This window comes from Falco punctatus, assembly GCF_963210335.1.
Source record: "Falco punctatus genome assembly, chromosome: 13".
NCBI lineage: Eukaryota > Metazoa > Chordata > Aves > Falconiformes > Falconidae > Falco > Falco punctatus.
In genome coordinates this window covers 14653278-14667762 of record NC_137593.1, presented here as the reverse complement: position 1 = coordinate 14667762, position 14485 = coordinate 14653278, and the positions used below count along the sequence as shown (strand labels likewise).

The window sequence follows — 14485 nt, the reverse complement described above, 5'->3', positions numbered from 1 at the left end:
TTTTCCTCAATAAGCTGTTACTGGAAATTGTGGAATACTTGGAAGGTTATTTTGAAAGAGAAGTATTCATTTTTCAGTGAAGTTTTTCTAAATTCATTCTGTTGCTGTTCAGAATAAAGCCAGTCAGAAGAGAGGTGTTAAGCAGTGCTAGTTTAATATGTGTGTCTGTTGCCCTTGCAGATTCGTTATTTCACACATCACAGCGTGAAGTATTTCTGGAATGATTCAGTTCAAAGTTTTGATGTTGTACGGTAAGAATATTTTCTTTTGTGTTGTGCTTCAAACTTTTTTTTTAATGCAATAGCATGCCTAAGAACGTAGTGAAAATTGGTAGCATATTCTGACCAGCTGTTTTATTTCATTGAGTCTTTGTTTGAACACAGTGAGAGCAGGGAAATTTTAACTCTGTGTGACTTTGGAAGGAAGGTATTTGTTTAATCTACCTTTATCAAGCATAATTCGTATAGGGTGACAGGCTGCATGCCTCTGCAGGCTTTTTGCCTGCTCTTGGAGTGTTATTTGAGAATCAGAGCACCTGTTTATAGACAGTAGTTCTCCTGCTATAAACTCTTTAAAACTTTCCTTCTGATGGAATAACTTGTATTTTCTGCATTGCTGCCAAGCTAGACCCAGAAGGAGTATCTAGGAAGAGGGGAATTCACTGAATACCCTGTTGCTCATCTTTGTGTAGGTCTGTTGCTACATTTTAGTCCAGTTGAGCTGGATTTGATTCCTGTTACTTTTTAGTAACAAAACCAGATCTCTTCCATTGATAGAGAATGGGTTTTAGTAGACAGTACTAGCTGCGCTCAGTGAATATGATACACCGTATTTTCTGTTGTCATGCAACAGTGCTGCTGGATGTTAGGCTTGAGAAGAAAGTTCTTTTTTCTGATGCCACTGATATGGCCTTATCATAGTGCTAACAAGTCAAATGAATACAGACTTCTCTGAAAACTACTTGTTAAAATGAGAACTTCAGATCAGAAATATAACCTCTTTTTAACCTAAATCAAAGTTCACTGCATTGAATCATCATGTGGAAAAGTCCAAGCACTACATATAGACAAAATTAATGACCAGTGACTGAAGGAGAAAAATAGCCAAAATTTCTGTAAGAAGAAACATACTCTGCAGATATTTCTTAACGTTTTTGAAAAAGTATGTGAAAACAGTATGGCAAGTTATCAGCAATGACAACAGTTTAAAGAAATGATCATAATACAAGCAGTTACAAACCTGAGCACTCCTCTGGAAGGGTGTAAATCTGTCAGTTCATACGTAAATAATTAAAAACATAAGCATTTTTTATGTTAAGCCTCCCTTGAATCACAGTCTTACAGGTAGTGATGCTTGTCATTTTGCATTACAGGGTCTTGTTTCCATGCTTGTAGTGTTGCTAATTTAAACTGTTCAGGGGGAATATTTCCCATAGATGAGATTAAAAAAAAGACACAAACCTAAATTTTCATGCTAAGAACAGGTATGGGAAAAAAATCATATGACTCCATGTGTTTAGAAAAAATGTTGTTCCTTAGCATTAAAGCAGTGACTTGAAAATTGGCATTTGTTGGCTGTTTGACTGTGCCTTTTGATGTTCTTGAGATAACTCAGCCAATTTATAAGCCCTGGAAAAATCTCAGATATGCCTGTGAAGTTATGTGAGCATTTATTCAATTGCATTCTTGCTGATATGCCAAACTTTCATTTGTTTGATGTATTAGCAATGACTGAGCCTGACCACTTGTTCAGTCAGGTACTGTAGCTGGGCTGCACGCCATTATTTAGCAATTGGATAATAAACAGGAGAAACAGCTGGATTGAGACATATCCAATACTGGCAGAGTACTAAGTCACTTTTGCACAAGGTCAGATAAGAATGAGTTTGCTATAACTGTTGCCTAAAAAAGTGAAAATTGTGTATGATCATGTAGTGAAGTACTAGGTACCACCTGCAAGGTAACAGCTGAACTAAGGAATGATGAATATTTTGAAAAAGTGTCTTAAAAATTTGTCCTTAACAGAGATACTTCTTAATCTGCTCTTCAGTTTATGTAAAAAACAGAAATTGGTATTAGGTAGTAACATGGTTGAGAATCAAGTTAGTATTTGTAAAGAGGTGGTATACGAGACTGAAGGCTTACTTTGTTTCCTGCTTTTTTTCTTTTATTATAGTATAATCCGTAAGGCAAGAAACACAGCTATAGTTGTGATCTAAGCACAATACTGCATCATGAAGATAGATTCACTCAGTGCAGTTCATTACGCAGGTATCCAGAGACAGAACAGTTTGATCACATAATTAAAGACTTAGAATAATACAGAAGGAAGGCAAATAAAGTTTTCTTGGACCACTAATTCGGTTATGAGAACTTGAGTTCCATATCATTGTTCTTTTTATAATAATGTAATACTAAGGTCACTGTTTTAAACACAGGAAATGCAAGTGTAATTGTTCTTAAACTAAATCAGACTTGGTCGCACAGCCAAAGAGGATGCAACTTTGACCTTCTATGTCTGTTTGTTTTAGCTAGTGTCAACTGAACCTCTGAGTGAGTTGATGAGTGCTTTATGTAATAAACTGTGTGCATGCAGGGATTTTTTTAAATGCCCTGGGAATTCACTACTGTAACAGTACTGTAAAAGGCAGATAACATCCTGCGAGAAGCTTTGTCTTGCGTGGACATTACACACATAGGTATTCATGTTTACATACAAAGTACTTGGTGTTAAGGACCCTTCTTAAGCCCACTGTTACATTCCTTTTCATGCAGGAAAAGAAAAATCAGGTAATTTGGGATAGAGTGGGATGAAAGGCACAGTTATTAACAGAGAATTGTATATTTATTCATCTAAATATCATAATTTTAAAATCCTTGAACTTGAAAAATTTTAGAGCAGCCTAAACCTGTGGCCAGATTAATACATTAGCAATTTCACCTTCTGTTCTTTTATGAGATGCTGGTGGAAACATGAGCCTAGCATTGGCAATAGTGGAGATGTTTATAAAGCTTTCCCTGCATTCTAGACATTTCCATGTATGCACAAGGAGGTTTTTTTCACTGGGTCAACGGAATCATTTTTGGTAGATAACTTAATAGATACCCGACGTGAAAAAAGACTTGTGTTGAATAGTGCTGGCTTTGTCATGTCATCTGTGAAAGCCTTTTGGAAGGTAGTGATGTTTGTTTGCCTGTGCATCCAAAGTCTGTCTGCTAGAAAACGCCTGGATATTGGGCATGGTAGGTCTGATTTACCGAGTCTGATAGTTGAAATGATCCTGTAGCTGTAGACATAGTGATGCTACAGGTGTGCTTGCTAATCTGCAGATCTTCTAAATCAGAGCATTTGCTTTCACAGCAGTTGGAAAAGTCCTGTGAAAATGAGTCTTCCAGTGATAAGGAAGTACTTAAAATGTAGACTGTACTTTACTTAGTCATGGATAAAATTTGATACCAAGATGCTGCAAAATAGCTTCAGTATAGATTTGATAAATTGATTAATAATTGTTTCCAAATTGCTTCCATTGCTAGAGACAAATGATGATAATTTGAAGAAATATTAATCCATATTGGTTTCATATAATGTTCATATAATGCTTTATAAACTTACTTTTTAGAGGCCTTTGAATACGCGTTATGCTAGTATTTAACTTAATTTTTAAGTATAGCTCCATTTTGACTGAAATAGTTATGACTGTCCTGAGTAAGATGTGTCAAGGAGGGAACTGGTTTTAACATCTCATTGGTATCTGCAGTTGTGACAAAAATAGCTAGAAAAACAGTAATCCGTAGACTTTGCTCTTTTATAATTCAGTGTAGCTCTTGGCAAAGACCTAGCTCTTCTGAGTTACTGAATACTTAATTTTAAATATCAGGTTTCTTAAATAACTCATTGACTTTTTTCCTTTACTTAGAGGCCTAGATGAATCTACATTCTGTTCTTCAATTCATAACGAACACAGCAGGGGACTGACAAAGGGAATGCATGAATACAGGTAACACTACAGTATTTGAGGGAAGAATGTTTTTTGTTCCAATACTGGTGCAAACTAGAAGACCGTTGAGTGGTTAGTGTTTACAGACAGGCTCTTACACTTCCTCCGAAGAAGGCTGTTAACCTATGAAGTTCTTGTTACCTGTACTTGAGTAGGAACTAGATTCTTGATATTGTGTTGACTAACTTTTCTCAAACTACACTGACCATGGGAAGTGGAACTGTTGCTTAAAGTAATTCAGAATGTATCTCTGAATATTATTCCTTCCATATAACTCGCTTTTAAATGACGTAAATGTTACCATAACATATTGTCATTATTGAAGGGTGTGTATGGGTTCAGAGGCAAATAAACCGATTTTCAGTGGAAAAGTCCATCAAGGGTTCTTTAGCTGGAAAGCTGGTCATTTGTCTCAAGCTGCAGATTGTTGAAGGCTTGAAGGGAACGCTGAGGGAGATCACTCTGCTGCTTGTTCTCTTTCACATCCTTGGTTAATGGTCATTGTGAGAGAGGGGATAGTGTGCTAGATGGATAATAAGGAATATTGGATGCCAGGAAGCAGGACGCCTAGCCTAAACTGTAACTGATTTTTTCTTTTAGGAAGATCAGGCTGAAACTTCCCAGGTCTCAGGACTTTGGCTTTAATTCTAAAAGCTTAGTTAGTATCACTGGTGTGTCCCGTAACTTGCTTGGGTCTGTCTCTGGCTGGTTGGGGCTAAATGCATTCCCCACTTTTTCTTTTAATTTTGGTTGGCAAGAAATAACTGGGGGAAAATATATTAATTTTGTAACATACTATTTTAGACTAATAGTGTAGATATGCCTCTCGAGGGACACAGCTGAAGTGCATAGTTAGAGAGGAACTTAGTCTAGAAAAAACCTTTAAAATGCAACTGGAATGGAACATAGTTCAGGGCTTTATTCTCAAATGTGAACAGCAAGCTGGAATATTTATTGTGAAATTGTAGATATGTACTTAATTACGGGTGTTCTGATTTATTGATACACTACCCAAACTTGCATTCCTGGCTGGCTTTTTGCAAATGAGACCTTCTTAGAGTTTAAAATACAGAAGCATCTGCTTGCTTATCATTCCATTTTCTGTCATTTTGTGTCTTTTCCTGCAGTAGAAGCTTTTCCTTAAGAACATCTGTTAAGGGTCTCTTCATGTCAATGTCATTTAACCAGCTCAGATCCCATCAGAGATTAGTTTCTTGTCCCCCCTTTCATGATTTGCCTTTCTTCATGCTAAGAATAAAACTAAGATACATGACCATTAAAATAGTGTCTTACTGCAGGGTAAGAGTTAATACTTGTTTGAGCTTAAGTTAATGAGAACCCCATGCTGGCTTTCAGAATGACATGTTTAATAACATTGGACCTATACAGAGTTTACAGGGAAATCTTACTTTGAAAGAACCTAAAATTAAGTTATAAATTCACGTATAAAGTAATTATCTTTGTATTGGAATATCTCCCTAGGTAAATGTTTTCTAATAAACACCTTTTGAAACAATATGATAAATGAAAGGGGCCACTGATTAGCTATTATATTATACTTTCTCATACTAACGGAATTTGAAGTCAGTAAGATTTCTAATAAAAATTTTAACTGTCTTCATATTTTTCTTTTTTTTTAATTCAGAAAAGCATTCTATGGAGTAAATGAAATTGCTGTGAAAGTGCCTTCCATTTTTAAGCTTCTGATTAAGGAGGTAAGATCTTTACTTTAACAAATTAAAAAAAGAGTATATAATTAAAAGTTACTTTAAGTACAATGGCTATTGGACTGATCTTCAGATAGTAACATAAACCAGAAACCTTCCCCCAGAGCCCAGCACTATAAAGCAAAATGGTATGGACCTTTATTTTTGAGCTCTCCAAACTTCAGAAGCCTTAGCTGTAAGGTTTTCAGAGTTCATAACCTGGTGCCTTAGCGAGGATGTTAGAAAATGTGTCAGAATTCTTTGAGAGGGTTTGCATCTTATTTTTTGTTGTTAATTTCAAACGTAAAATGACTGTGTTCTCCATGATCAGCCCAGGGATTATACATTACAGCATTATGCATCAAATCAAATCTGTTCTTGCATATACTTCTGTTGGATTTGTTTAATTTTCCTTGTGTCAGGTGGATTTGAATAATTAACTTGTTATATGTGTGCTGTAATAACGCATGATAGGAACGTGGACAAAGAAACTCTCCAGCCTAAACTAATGGAGTGAGAACTTGAGGTGTCAGTGCATTTATTAATAAGAAGTAGATAATAACATCCAAATTAATTTAAGAATTGGAACTTAGGTGTATCAGATGTTCCTATCATTTTGCCTTGAGATATATGGGAAAATGCGTGCAGTCTTAGAAGTATGTATTCTTGTATTATTTTAGTGAGAACTGTGCTTTTGAGGGGTTGAGGAAGTAGTGAAGAAGAGGGATCAGTTTAGCAAAACAAACAAAATGTATAAAGAATTGAAAGCTTTATCTCCTCCATGGAGGGAGGAGGATGACTGACTCTTTTCTGATGGAGAATACATGCGACCTTTTGGTGTAACTTTAATGTTCTGTCATTCTTCTAGGTTCTCAACCCTTTTTACATTTTTCAGTTGTTCAGTGTGATATTGTGGATCACTGATGAATATCACTACTATGCATTAGCAATTGTGATCATGTCTGTAATATCCATTGTTAGCTCACTCTACACCATTAGAAAGGTAAGCTCAAAGAAAACAGATGAATCTATTCAGCTTTTTACTGATGGGTTTATTTTGATGTGAAATTGCCTGCAAATCTTTCAGAATTTCAGAGGTATACAGATAGAATATCATTACGGTTTCCCTCTGAGCTGAAAGAATTTGAATTTACAGTTCTTTGAGACCCTTCTCTGCTGATTTTCCGTACTGTTGATCAGTATGGAAAATACTTCAATAAGATCTGGACACAAGTTTATGTACAAAGTTGTATTGACAGTAGTGATTCCATCTTGCGTTATTTTCTTCTGTTTGAAAAAGTACAACAGAACTGAGTGCCAGCCAAGTGTGTGGATTGTTAAATTGGTGATGCTTCTTTCTCTGTAGACTTTGCTGTAGCTGATGGAAATCATAGTAATTACTTTTAAATGGCAATCTCTGAATCCAGACCAGAGACAAAAAAAACCCTTACTTACCCAGATTCATGCAACTACTGCACTTTTTACTTATGTATGTTAATGACCAAATGTATCTGTAACATTTTATGTGTCAGTGCATAGTTGCTTCCAGTAAAAAAAAAAAGTAGGAACCTGTACAGGTTGATGCACTCAAACTTTTATTTGCCCATAAGTTTCTTAAACTATGTTCAAGAGAATGTTTTGAGTAACATTTTGTTGTAAAAGAACATAAGTAAAGAATTTCATGACCTCTACCTGAAGAGACTGAATGTGTGTTTAGAAAACAAGCTGTGCTTCTAATAATGAACTGTTTTCTCCCCTTTGCAGCAATATGTTATGTTACATGACATGGTAGCAGCTCACAGCATTGTAAGGGTTTCTGTCTGCAGAGGAAATCAAGGTAAATCTCACAGGCGGTCTGGAAGTTTAAATTGTTCATTAAGTGTGAGTGTAAAGTGATTGTGCATCTGGGTTTTCTTTGACCAGCTTGAAATGCTTGCATTATTTAGCAAAATTGCATGGGAAATGGAGAAGTTGCAAAGTAGAACTTAGGATAGTCATCTGTTCGGGATTATCCTTCTAGTTTCAAGGTTTGTTCTAGGTTAGGTGCTTGGCCTGCTCCTGTTTCTCATTATCTACCAATCTAGATACATAACTGTTATTGTAGTTTCTCTCTTAACTTAAAGATGTGCATGCGTTTGGTTTCCATTGCAATTTATTACCCAGGAGGGGCTGCAAATTGATTTCTGGACTTTTGCTCGTTTGGATACTGCAGTAGTTGAAGATGGTTAGGTTATGGTGTGTGATACTGTTTTGTAAGACATGCGTTTGTATTGGACTCGTGTCTTTATGCTGAAGTCATACTGTAGTTAATTGTTATTATCTTTTGTACAAGCCTGATCAATTTATTATTATGAACTATAGCCATGTGCTCTAGAGTTTAATCTGTGATGGAATTTGGCTTATCAATGACTTTTTCTGTATCTTTTAGAAAACTTTTCATAATGCCATTAATAAAATGGAGTATAATTGTAATTGTTACCACCTGGGTCTTTGCTCATGAGGATTTTTATCAGGTTTTGTAGATGGTGGCTATTTGCAGGTAAACTTGTTTGTGTTTTAATACTCAGAAACAGAAGAAATCCTTTCCACTGACCTTGTGCCTGGAGATACCATGTTGATTCCATCTAATGGGACAATTATGCCCTGTGATGCAGTACTTCTTAGTGGTACTTGCATTGTAAATGAAAGTATGTTAACAGGTAAAGTAAACTTGATACAGTATTGCGTGGCTAAACATACCGGTTTGTAGCTGTGTGCATGCTTGACTTGCAGTACATTCTAGCAGAAGTGGATATGCTTATTTTGCTTGAAACGTGGATGTTCTTGCAATTACAGATACTTCTAAGTACATACTTAAGTACTTGTGTTTTGTTTATCTGCAACAGCTACCTGGTACTGCTTAGGCAACTCCAAAAATGAGTGATGGTTTCTTGCTGAAAAGCTTTCTTCTTGACAGTTTGTCTTCCTGCCTCTTGACTTGGTGTTCTCAGTGCAAATTGAGTTCTGCAGTGTGTTTCTTCAGAAAGCTTTTCCCTAAGCTTTTTAGCTGTTTCCAAGAATGAAGGTAGTGAGTGGAGTGTTCTGCTGTATTTAAAAACAGAAATTATCTCAAGTTGTGCCTGCATACTCTGAAACTAGGGACCTGATGTATTTGAAGGACAGCTTCACTGAACAGGATGGAGTTTTTGTTATTCCTAGGACAATCTGTCCAAACTGGAAGCATTTAGAAAATTGTAGTTCAAAGAATGTGTGTTTTATCATGTTCAATTCTTTGAATGTGCTTGAGCTTCTTGCTGCTGTTAGCAACTGATAAAGATCGATTGCAGCCCTAGCTTGAGTGTACTCAGCCACCAAAGGAGCTGAGAATAATATTCTTCAGCTTCTAGTTTTTCTGAGTAAGGATCAGGTGATGGTGATGCCTTGCAGCAGAAGGAAGCTTGTCCTGTTTTCTTTAATGAACTCTATTTTACGTCGATATGATTTGAAGTAAGAGGCACAAAAGCTGTATTGGTGAATAAAGAATAGAGTTATATAAGATTTGGATAAGAAATCTGGTGAGCTGAGGCTAATTAGGTGCGTCTACCTAATAACCTACTGAAAGGAAGATGACTTCTTCCATAAGTCTGCCTTTGTGCTGATCAAGTGAGTTTATATTGTTTGAAGCTGTGAAGGAGAAAATGTCTGTTCTTATTTGATCTTGTTTAGATACTTTTTTTCCATTTAAGGTGAAAGTGTTCCTGTCACAAAGATTAATCTACCAAATCCTTCAGAATATCCGAAAGCAATGGGAGATGAAATATACAGCCCAGAAGTGCATAAACGACATACTTTGTTCTGTGGAACCAATGTCATCCAAACCCGTTTTTATACTGGAGAATTGGTCAAAGCTCTAGTAGTAAGAACAGGTATCGACTGTTAAGTGTGTTGCTTGTTAACATGCTGCTCACTTCTGTAGGTGTATGGTCAACTAATACTTTGGAGTATTGTGTTGAGTGTTGCTAAACTTGGATAAATGAGTACAACCCAAAGAATTTGATACATGTCTTTAAACCGGTAATAGGACTAGATAGTGGCCTGGAGAGTATCAATTGGCAAGCAAGAAAATGGGTCAGTCTTTATCATCAATTTAAAACTTATCTGAATGCATTTTCAGATCCTTTAGATGTCTTCTGCTGTGTGTTGGTTAATCTATATATGCCTCTCTGAAAGGTTTGGCATACCGTTGGATTGTGGGGGAGTAGTGGGGAGTGGGTTATTTTAGTGGAGTCATTGGCAATGTCTTTTCTTTTGCCCATAGTTTTGTCAAAGCACATAACGTTTGCTTAAAAAATGTGTTTGATGTAGCCCTTTCTACAGCAGTCCTTACTTACGTGTTAAAGGTGTGGTTTTAGATAATACAGATGTTTTATTAAAAACAGACGAGTGTAGTTGTGGGATACTGCTTTACAAAAATGATCTTAAGAAAACCACCACAAAATAGGTGAAGTAAGCTATAATCCAAGCTATAATAAAATTTGTTAGAATAAATTTGACTACATTGACTAGAATACTGCTTAAAGCAAGCTTTCCAGCAAGTAACTTCATCCTAATCAGCAGCCTCTTTCTCTAATGTCATCACCTTCTATTAGTCTGTTTTAGCAGTAAACGTTCTGGTTTTTTTTTTGTTAAATTCATTAAATGTCTTTCTAGTTTTTTTTTTTCCCCGAAGAAAAATGTTTCTCTTTCCTTGAACAGATCTCCCCTTTAATAATATCCATCTCAACTTCTGTTTCTTAAATAAGAAAGTTTGTGCCCAGCCTGATGTGTATATACAGATAGATGGTTCAGAACAGCAACAGAAATGAACTGCTGAAGACTTGCTACTTCTGCTCTGTGGGAAGTATAATGCTTTTTTTAAAATCTGAAACCATGGTCTTGAAATTTGACAAGGAGAATTGTAATTGCTTCCAACACACTGAGCCTTACTGCCCTGCCATCTGAAGTAATTTTCTAATTTGCTCTTTGCCCATGACAGGGCAGTTAGCTCCTATGTTGTAAACAGGATGAATTTAGCTTTGTGGACCTTGTTCAGATTTTATGTATGGGCAAGTACTCTCGTCTGCTATGACTATATGTAGAGATAGGAGCAAAAGGATACAAAATCCTCTGTGTTCTCCTGTTTGGTTTACAGGGACGTCTTTTAGGCAAGTAGGGAATTTCCCACTCCACAGAGCTGGTTAGATGTCACAGCACTTGTAGCTTCCTGCTCCTAAGGTGTTTGATAGTAAGAATTAATTTGTTTCTAGTGAGATAAGTAAAAATCCCTCCGTCTAAGGGAGGGGGATGCCACAAAATTGAAGGTACTAGAGAATTTAGTCCTTAAAAGAATTCTAAGAGAGCAGAACTCCATATGGTTGTGTGCAAAGACATGTAGTCTTAATCTTGTTATATATCATGATACGAGATTGATCTGCTGGGACTGTATTGACAGTTTAACGTGACAGTGTAACAAGCCTTTAACATGAAATGTTTGATGTTACAGCTGAAACACACATAAAATACTGATGAACTAAATTATTTTTTGTTGTTTTTTTGGTGGTTGTTTTTTTTCTCCTCCTGAAACTCAGTTCATAAATATGTTAATGTGTCTGTCATTGTGGCTCCTATTGTAATTCTAAAGAATTCCAAACTGGTAATTTTTTTATTTTATTTTTTTTTTTTAGCAAACAGAAGCGTGCACTAGAGCTATCTGTCCAGTGTGTTCTCTCAAGACACCACATGAGGTTTTAATTTATTGTTTTACCCTGCTGTGTTCTAGCCTATGTGGCACAGAACATTCTGCAAAACCATTAAAAACGAAAACAAAACTAAATTAGTTCTGATATATATATTTTTTTTTTTTTTTTACTGCTGTGTCGAATTACAAAGCATTCATGGCTAAATACTTGAGTACATACTGACACGCTGAGCTTCTCTGAACAGGCTCATGGTTTGTATTCTGCAGTAGCAAATTCAAAGCCTGGAGGCTTCACGCCTTGTTCCACTTGTGACGAACTTAGCCTCTTGAAGGCTGATGCAATAGCTTCTTCATTCTGGTAGAATCCTGAATGCCAGATATCGGTGTGGAAAGCTTAACCTTTGCTGTGATGGCTTGCAGACGGAGAAGCTGTTAAGGAGCTGTGACTAATGCCAGCAGACCTGACGCTGATATTGAGGTTGTAGTAATAGACGCTGAAGTCTAAGCAGATACCAAATGTTTTGGACATACAAAATTTGTGTTGGCCTCTTCACATACAGAGGCAAAGGTTCAAGGAGGATCTCAGGGTTGTTTGACTCTTAAGACTCTTTAAAGTCTAGTCTCCTAGTTTAGGTGTCAAAATGCAATCAAGAGGTAGGTTTCTCCAAAACGTGACTGTGCACTGCAGTTTTTTCCTGCCTTTTTCTTTCTGGCTGTCAAGGGAGTTTACAGAGGCTTGCTGTTTGAGTACTTATGGTTGGACTCTGAATAATTCATTTGCTTTTTGCAAGGACTGGCTTAACTAGACAACTAATGAACATATCCACTCACTCTGCACTTTGAGGGACAAAATGTAATACAACAAACTCTTCCAGGCCAAATCATTTGAGGATTTAGTGCTGCTGTAGAAGAAAGGTTCGTTTGCATCAGCTGCATGTCCTTGCCGTGGGAGAGAAGCACTTAGTATGATGTGCATATACATTTTTGAAGCACCTTAATTACAGTATTGCAAAACATCTGTTACTGTGTATTGAGAGTCTTAATGAAATGAGTAGCTTAAGGGTTTCATTGAGGTTTTAAATATATTTGGATAGCTTTGCTCTTGTTTATACTTTTAATAACTTACTCCTTTTGATTTCTAGGCTTTAGTACTGCTAAAGGACAGCTTGTTCGTTCCATACTATATCCCAAGCCAACTGATTTTAAACTCTACAGAGATGCCTATTTGTTTCTCCTGTCTCTGGTGGTGGTGGCAGGCATTGGGTTTCTTTACACGGTTGTCAATAGCATCTTAAATGAGGTATGTTTTCATTTCTGGTCCACAACTGCCATATTTTAGAAAACTGTTGGTTGCAATTTCCAACGCACTTCAGATGATAAGAAACAATTCGTATTTAAGTGAAAATATCTTTGCTGTATTTTATGTCAACGGAATGAGAAAGGCAAACTTGCCGAGAACAAAATTCAGCAGAGAAGTGGAATTTGAATATACTACGGTGAAATTTGAGTTTCTCTCAATTTCTACTGACCCAGTTATTAGACTTTTATCTTTATTATATCTAAGATTACCATCTGACTGATACCTAGTTGGAAGAAATAGGATAACAGCACATCTAAAGCATGCTGCAGGCAAAAAAATCCTTACCAAGAAATTGATAACTGATTAATGGTAATTTTTTTTCTCTCAAAAAATTTTGCATTATTCAGTTACTGTGTTGAAGTAATGCATTTGCAGGGGAAATAGTGAAAACTTGAAGTTATGGGTGGTGGATAATTTAGGACTGGATTATTGTGGTTGCTGATGGTGGGTGAAGATTATACTAGGTTTCTGGGCAATCCAGAACATGCTGTACTGGAGAAAGCAACGTGTGGATTTTGCTTATGGTTACACGTTTGGGTGGGATAGTGAATCCTTAAGTAGTGAGTTCTTGTTCATTAGCTCTGATCTTTATTGCAGGTTCCAGCTCATACCATCATCATTGAGTCTCTTGACATTATCACTATCACAGTGCCTCCAGCGCTCCCTGCTGCCATGACTGCTGGCATCGTTTATGCACAAAGAAGGTTGAAAAAAATTGGTATCTTCTGCATCAGCCCACAAAGGATAAATATTTGTGGCCAGCTCAATCTTGTGTGTTTTGATAAGGTTAGGTGAATTTTGAAACTTTGTGTTGCCACATGGAGTGGTGTTGCATTATAAGTGGGAATTCACACAGACTGGCAGCTACAGGAAAATTCATTGCTTTTGTATAAATCAGATAATTTTTGTCCCGTTAGCTTCCAAGTATTCAGTGTTTACTACCTGTAATGCACTTAATTCTGTCTGTTCTAAAAAGTTGTTAAAATACAGAGCTGTTTTATCATCTCAAGACTCTAAAGTACTAACTTACTATTGGCACCCCTGAAGGTGAGAATTGGGGTCTGTTAAGAGTTTTATTTAGTACACAGGCTTGTGGAAGATTGAAGTGTGAGGTCAGACTTGTTTCTCATTTTAATTTATTTCAATGAAAAGCCAAACCAGCATATTTTGTTGTTATTCCTTAACAGGAACATTAATGGAAGACAGTTAATGCCGCTAGCCAGAATCGTTTGCTTTTATCTAATTCTTAAATAAAATTTATTTTTCTCCTTAGATTTCTATCTGAAATCTTAAGTACCTCCACAAAATTTATGGCTATCCTTATAAATATATTTCAGTTTTAGCTATGTAAGAAAGTAGTACTAAGGGTTTGGTACCTCTTTTCTGTTGCTCCCAACTCCTGAACGTAGAGATGTTGAGCTGTCATCCTTGGAATTTAAGGGTCTGTTTCATTTGTCCTGCCTCCAAGGAGAGGCATGATTGCTTTGAATGGTTTAAGTTATTTAACAGAGTTGGAACTTAGTTACTAGCAAAAAGCAAGGTAGATACTCTATTTCCTGTCCTGAAGTCTTGATTTTTAGATGAAAACAAAAAAAAGTGTATTGTTCAGGTGTAATTTGGTTAATTAACTGTTAATTTTTGCTGTGTCTCAGGATAACTAGCTTCTGAAAGCTTTTTCTTCTTGCCATGCCCCTTGGTTTATTTTG

General features: G+C 36.4%; 1 protein-coding gene across 7 annotated transcripts in view; it reads left to right on the top strand.

Moving 5' to 3' along the window:
* Positions 1-14485, top strand: part of ATP13A3 (ATPase 13A3) — a 61226-nt gene that overhangs the window by 25414 nt on the left and 21327 nt on the right. For all 7 annotated transcript variants that reach the window (XR_013931783.1, XM_080410084.1, XM_080410079.1 and 4 more), the window contains 9 exons: positions 181-251; positions 3917-3997; positions 5643-5712; positions 6572-6706; positions 7468-7540; positions 8271-8402; positions 9429-9608; positions 12562-12719; positions 13377-13565. Coding sequence is in view for 6 of the 7 variants with exons in the window: in XM_080410084.1 (XP_080266210.1) it covers positions 181-251; positions 3917-3997; positions 5643-5712; positions 6572-6706; positions 7468-7540; positions 8271-8402; positions 9429-9608; positions 12562-12719; positions 13377-13565 (1089 nt within the window). In the remaining variant the exon portion in view is untranslated. The remainder of the gene's footprint in view (positions 1-180; positions 252-3916; positions 3998-5642; positions 5713-6571; positions 6707-7467; positions 7541-8270; positions 8403-9428; positions 9609-12561; positions 12720-13376; positions 13566-14485) is intronic.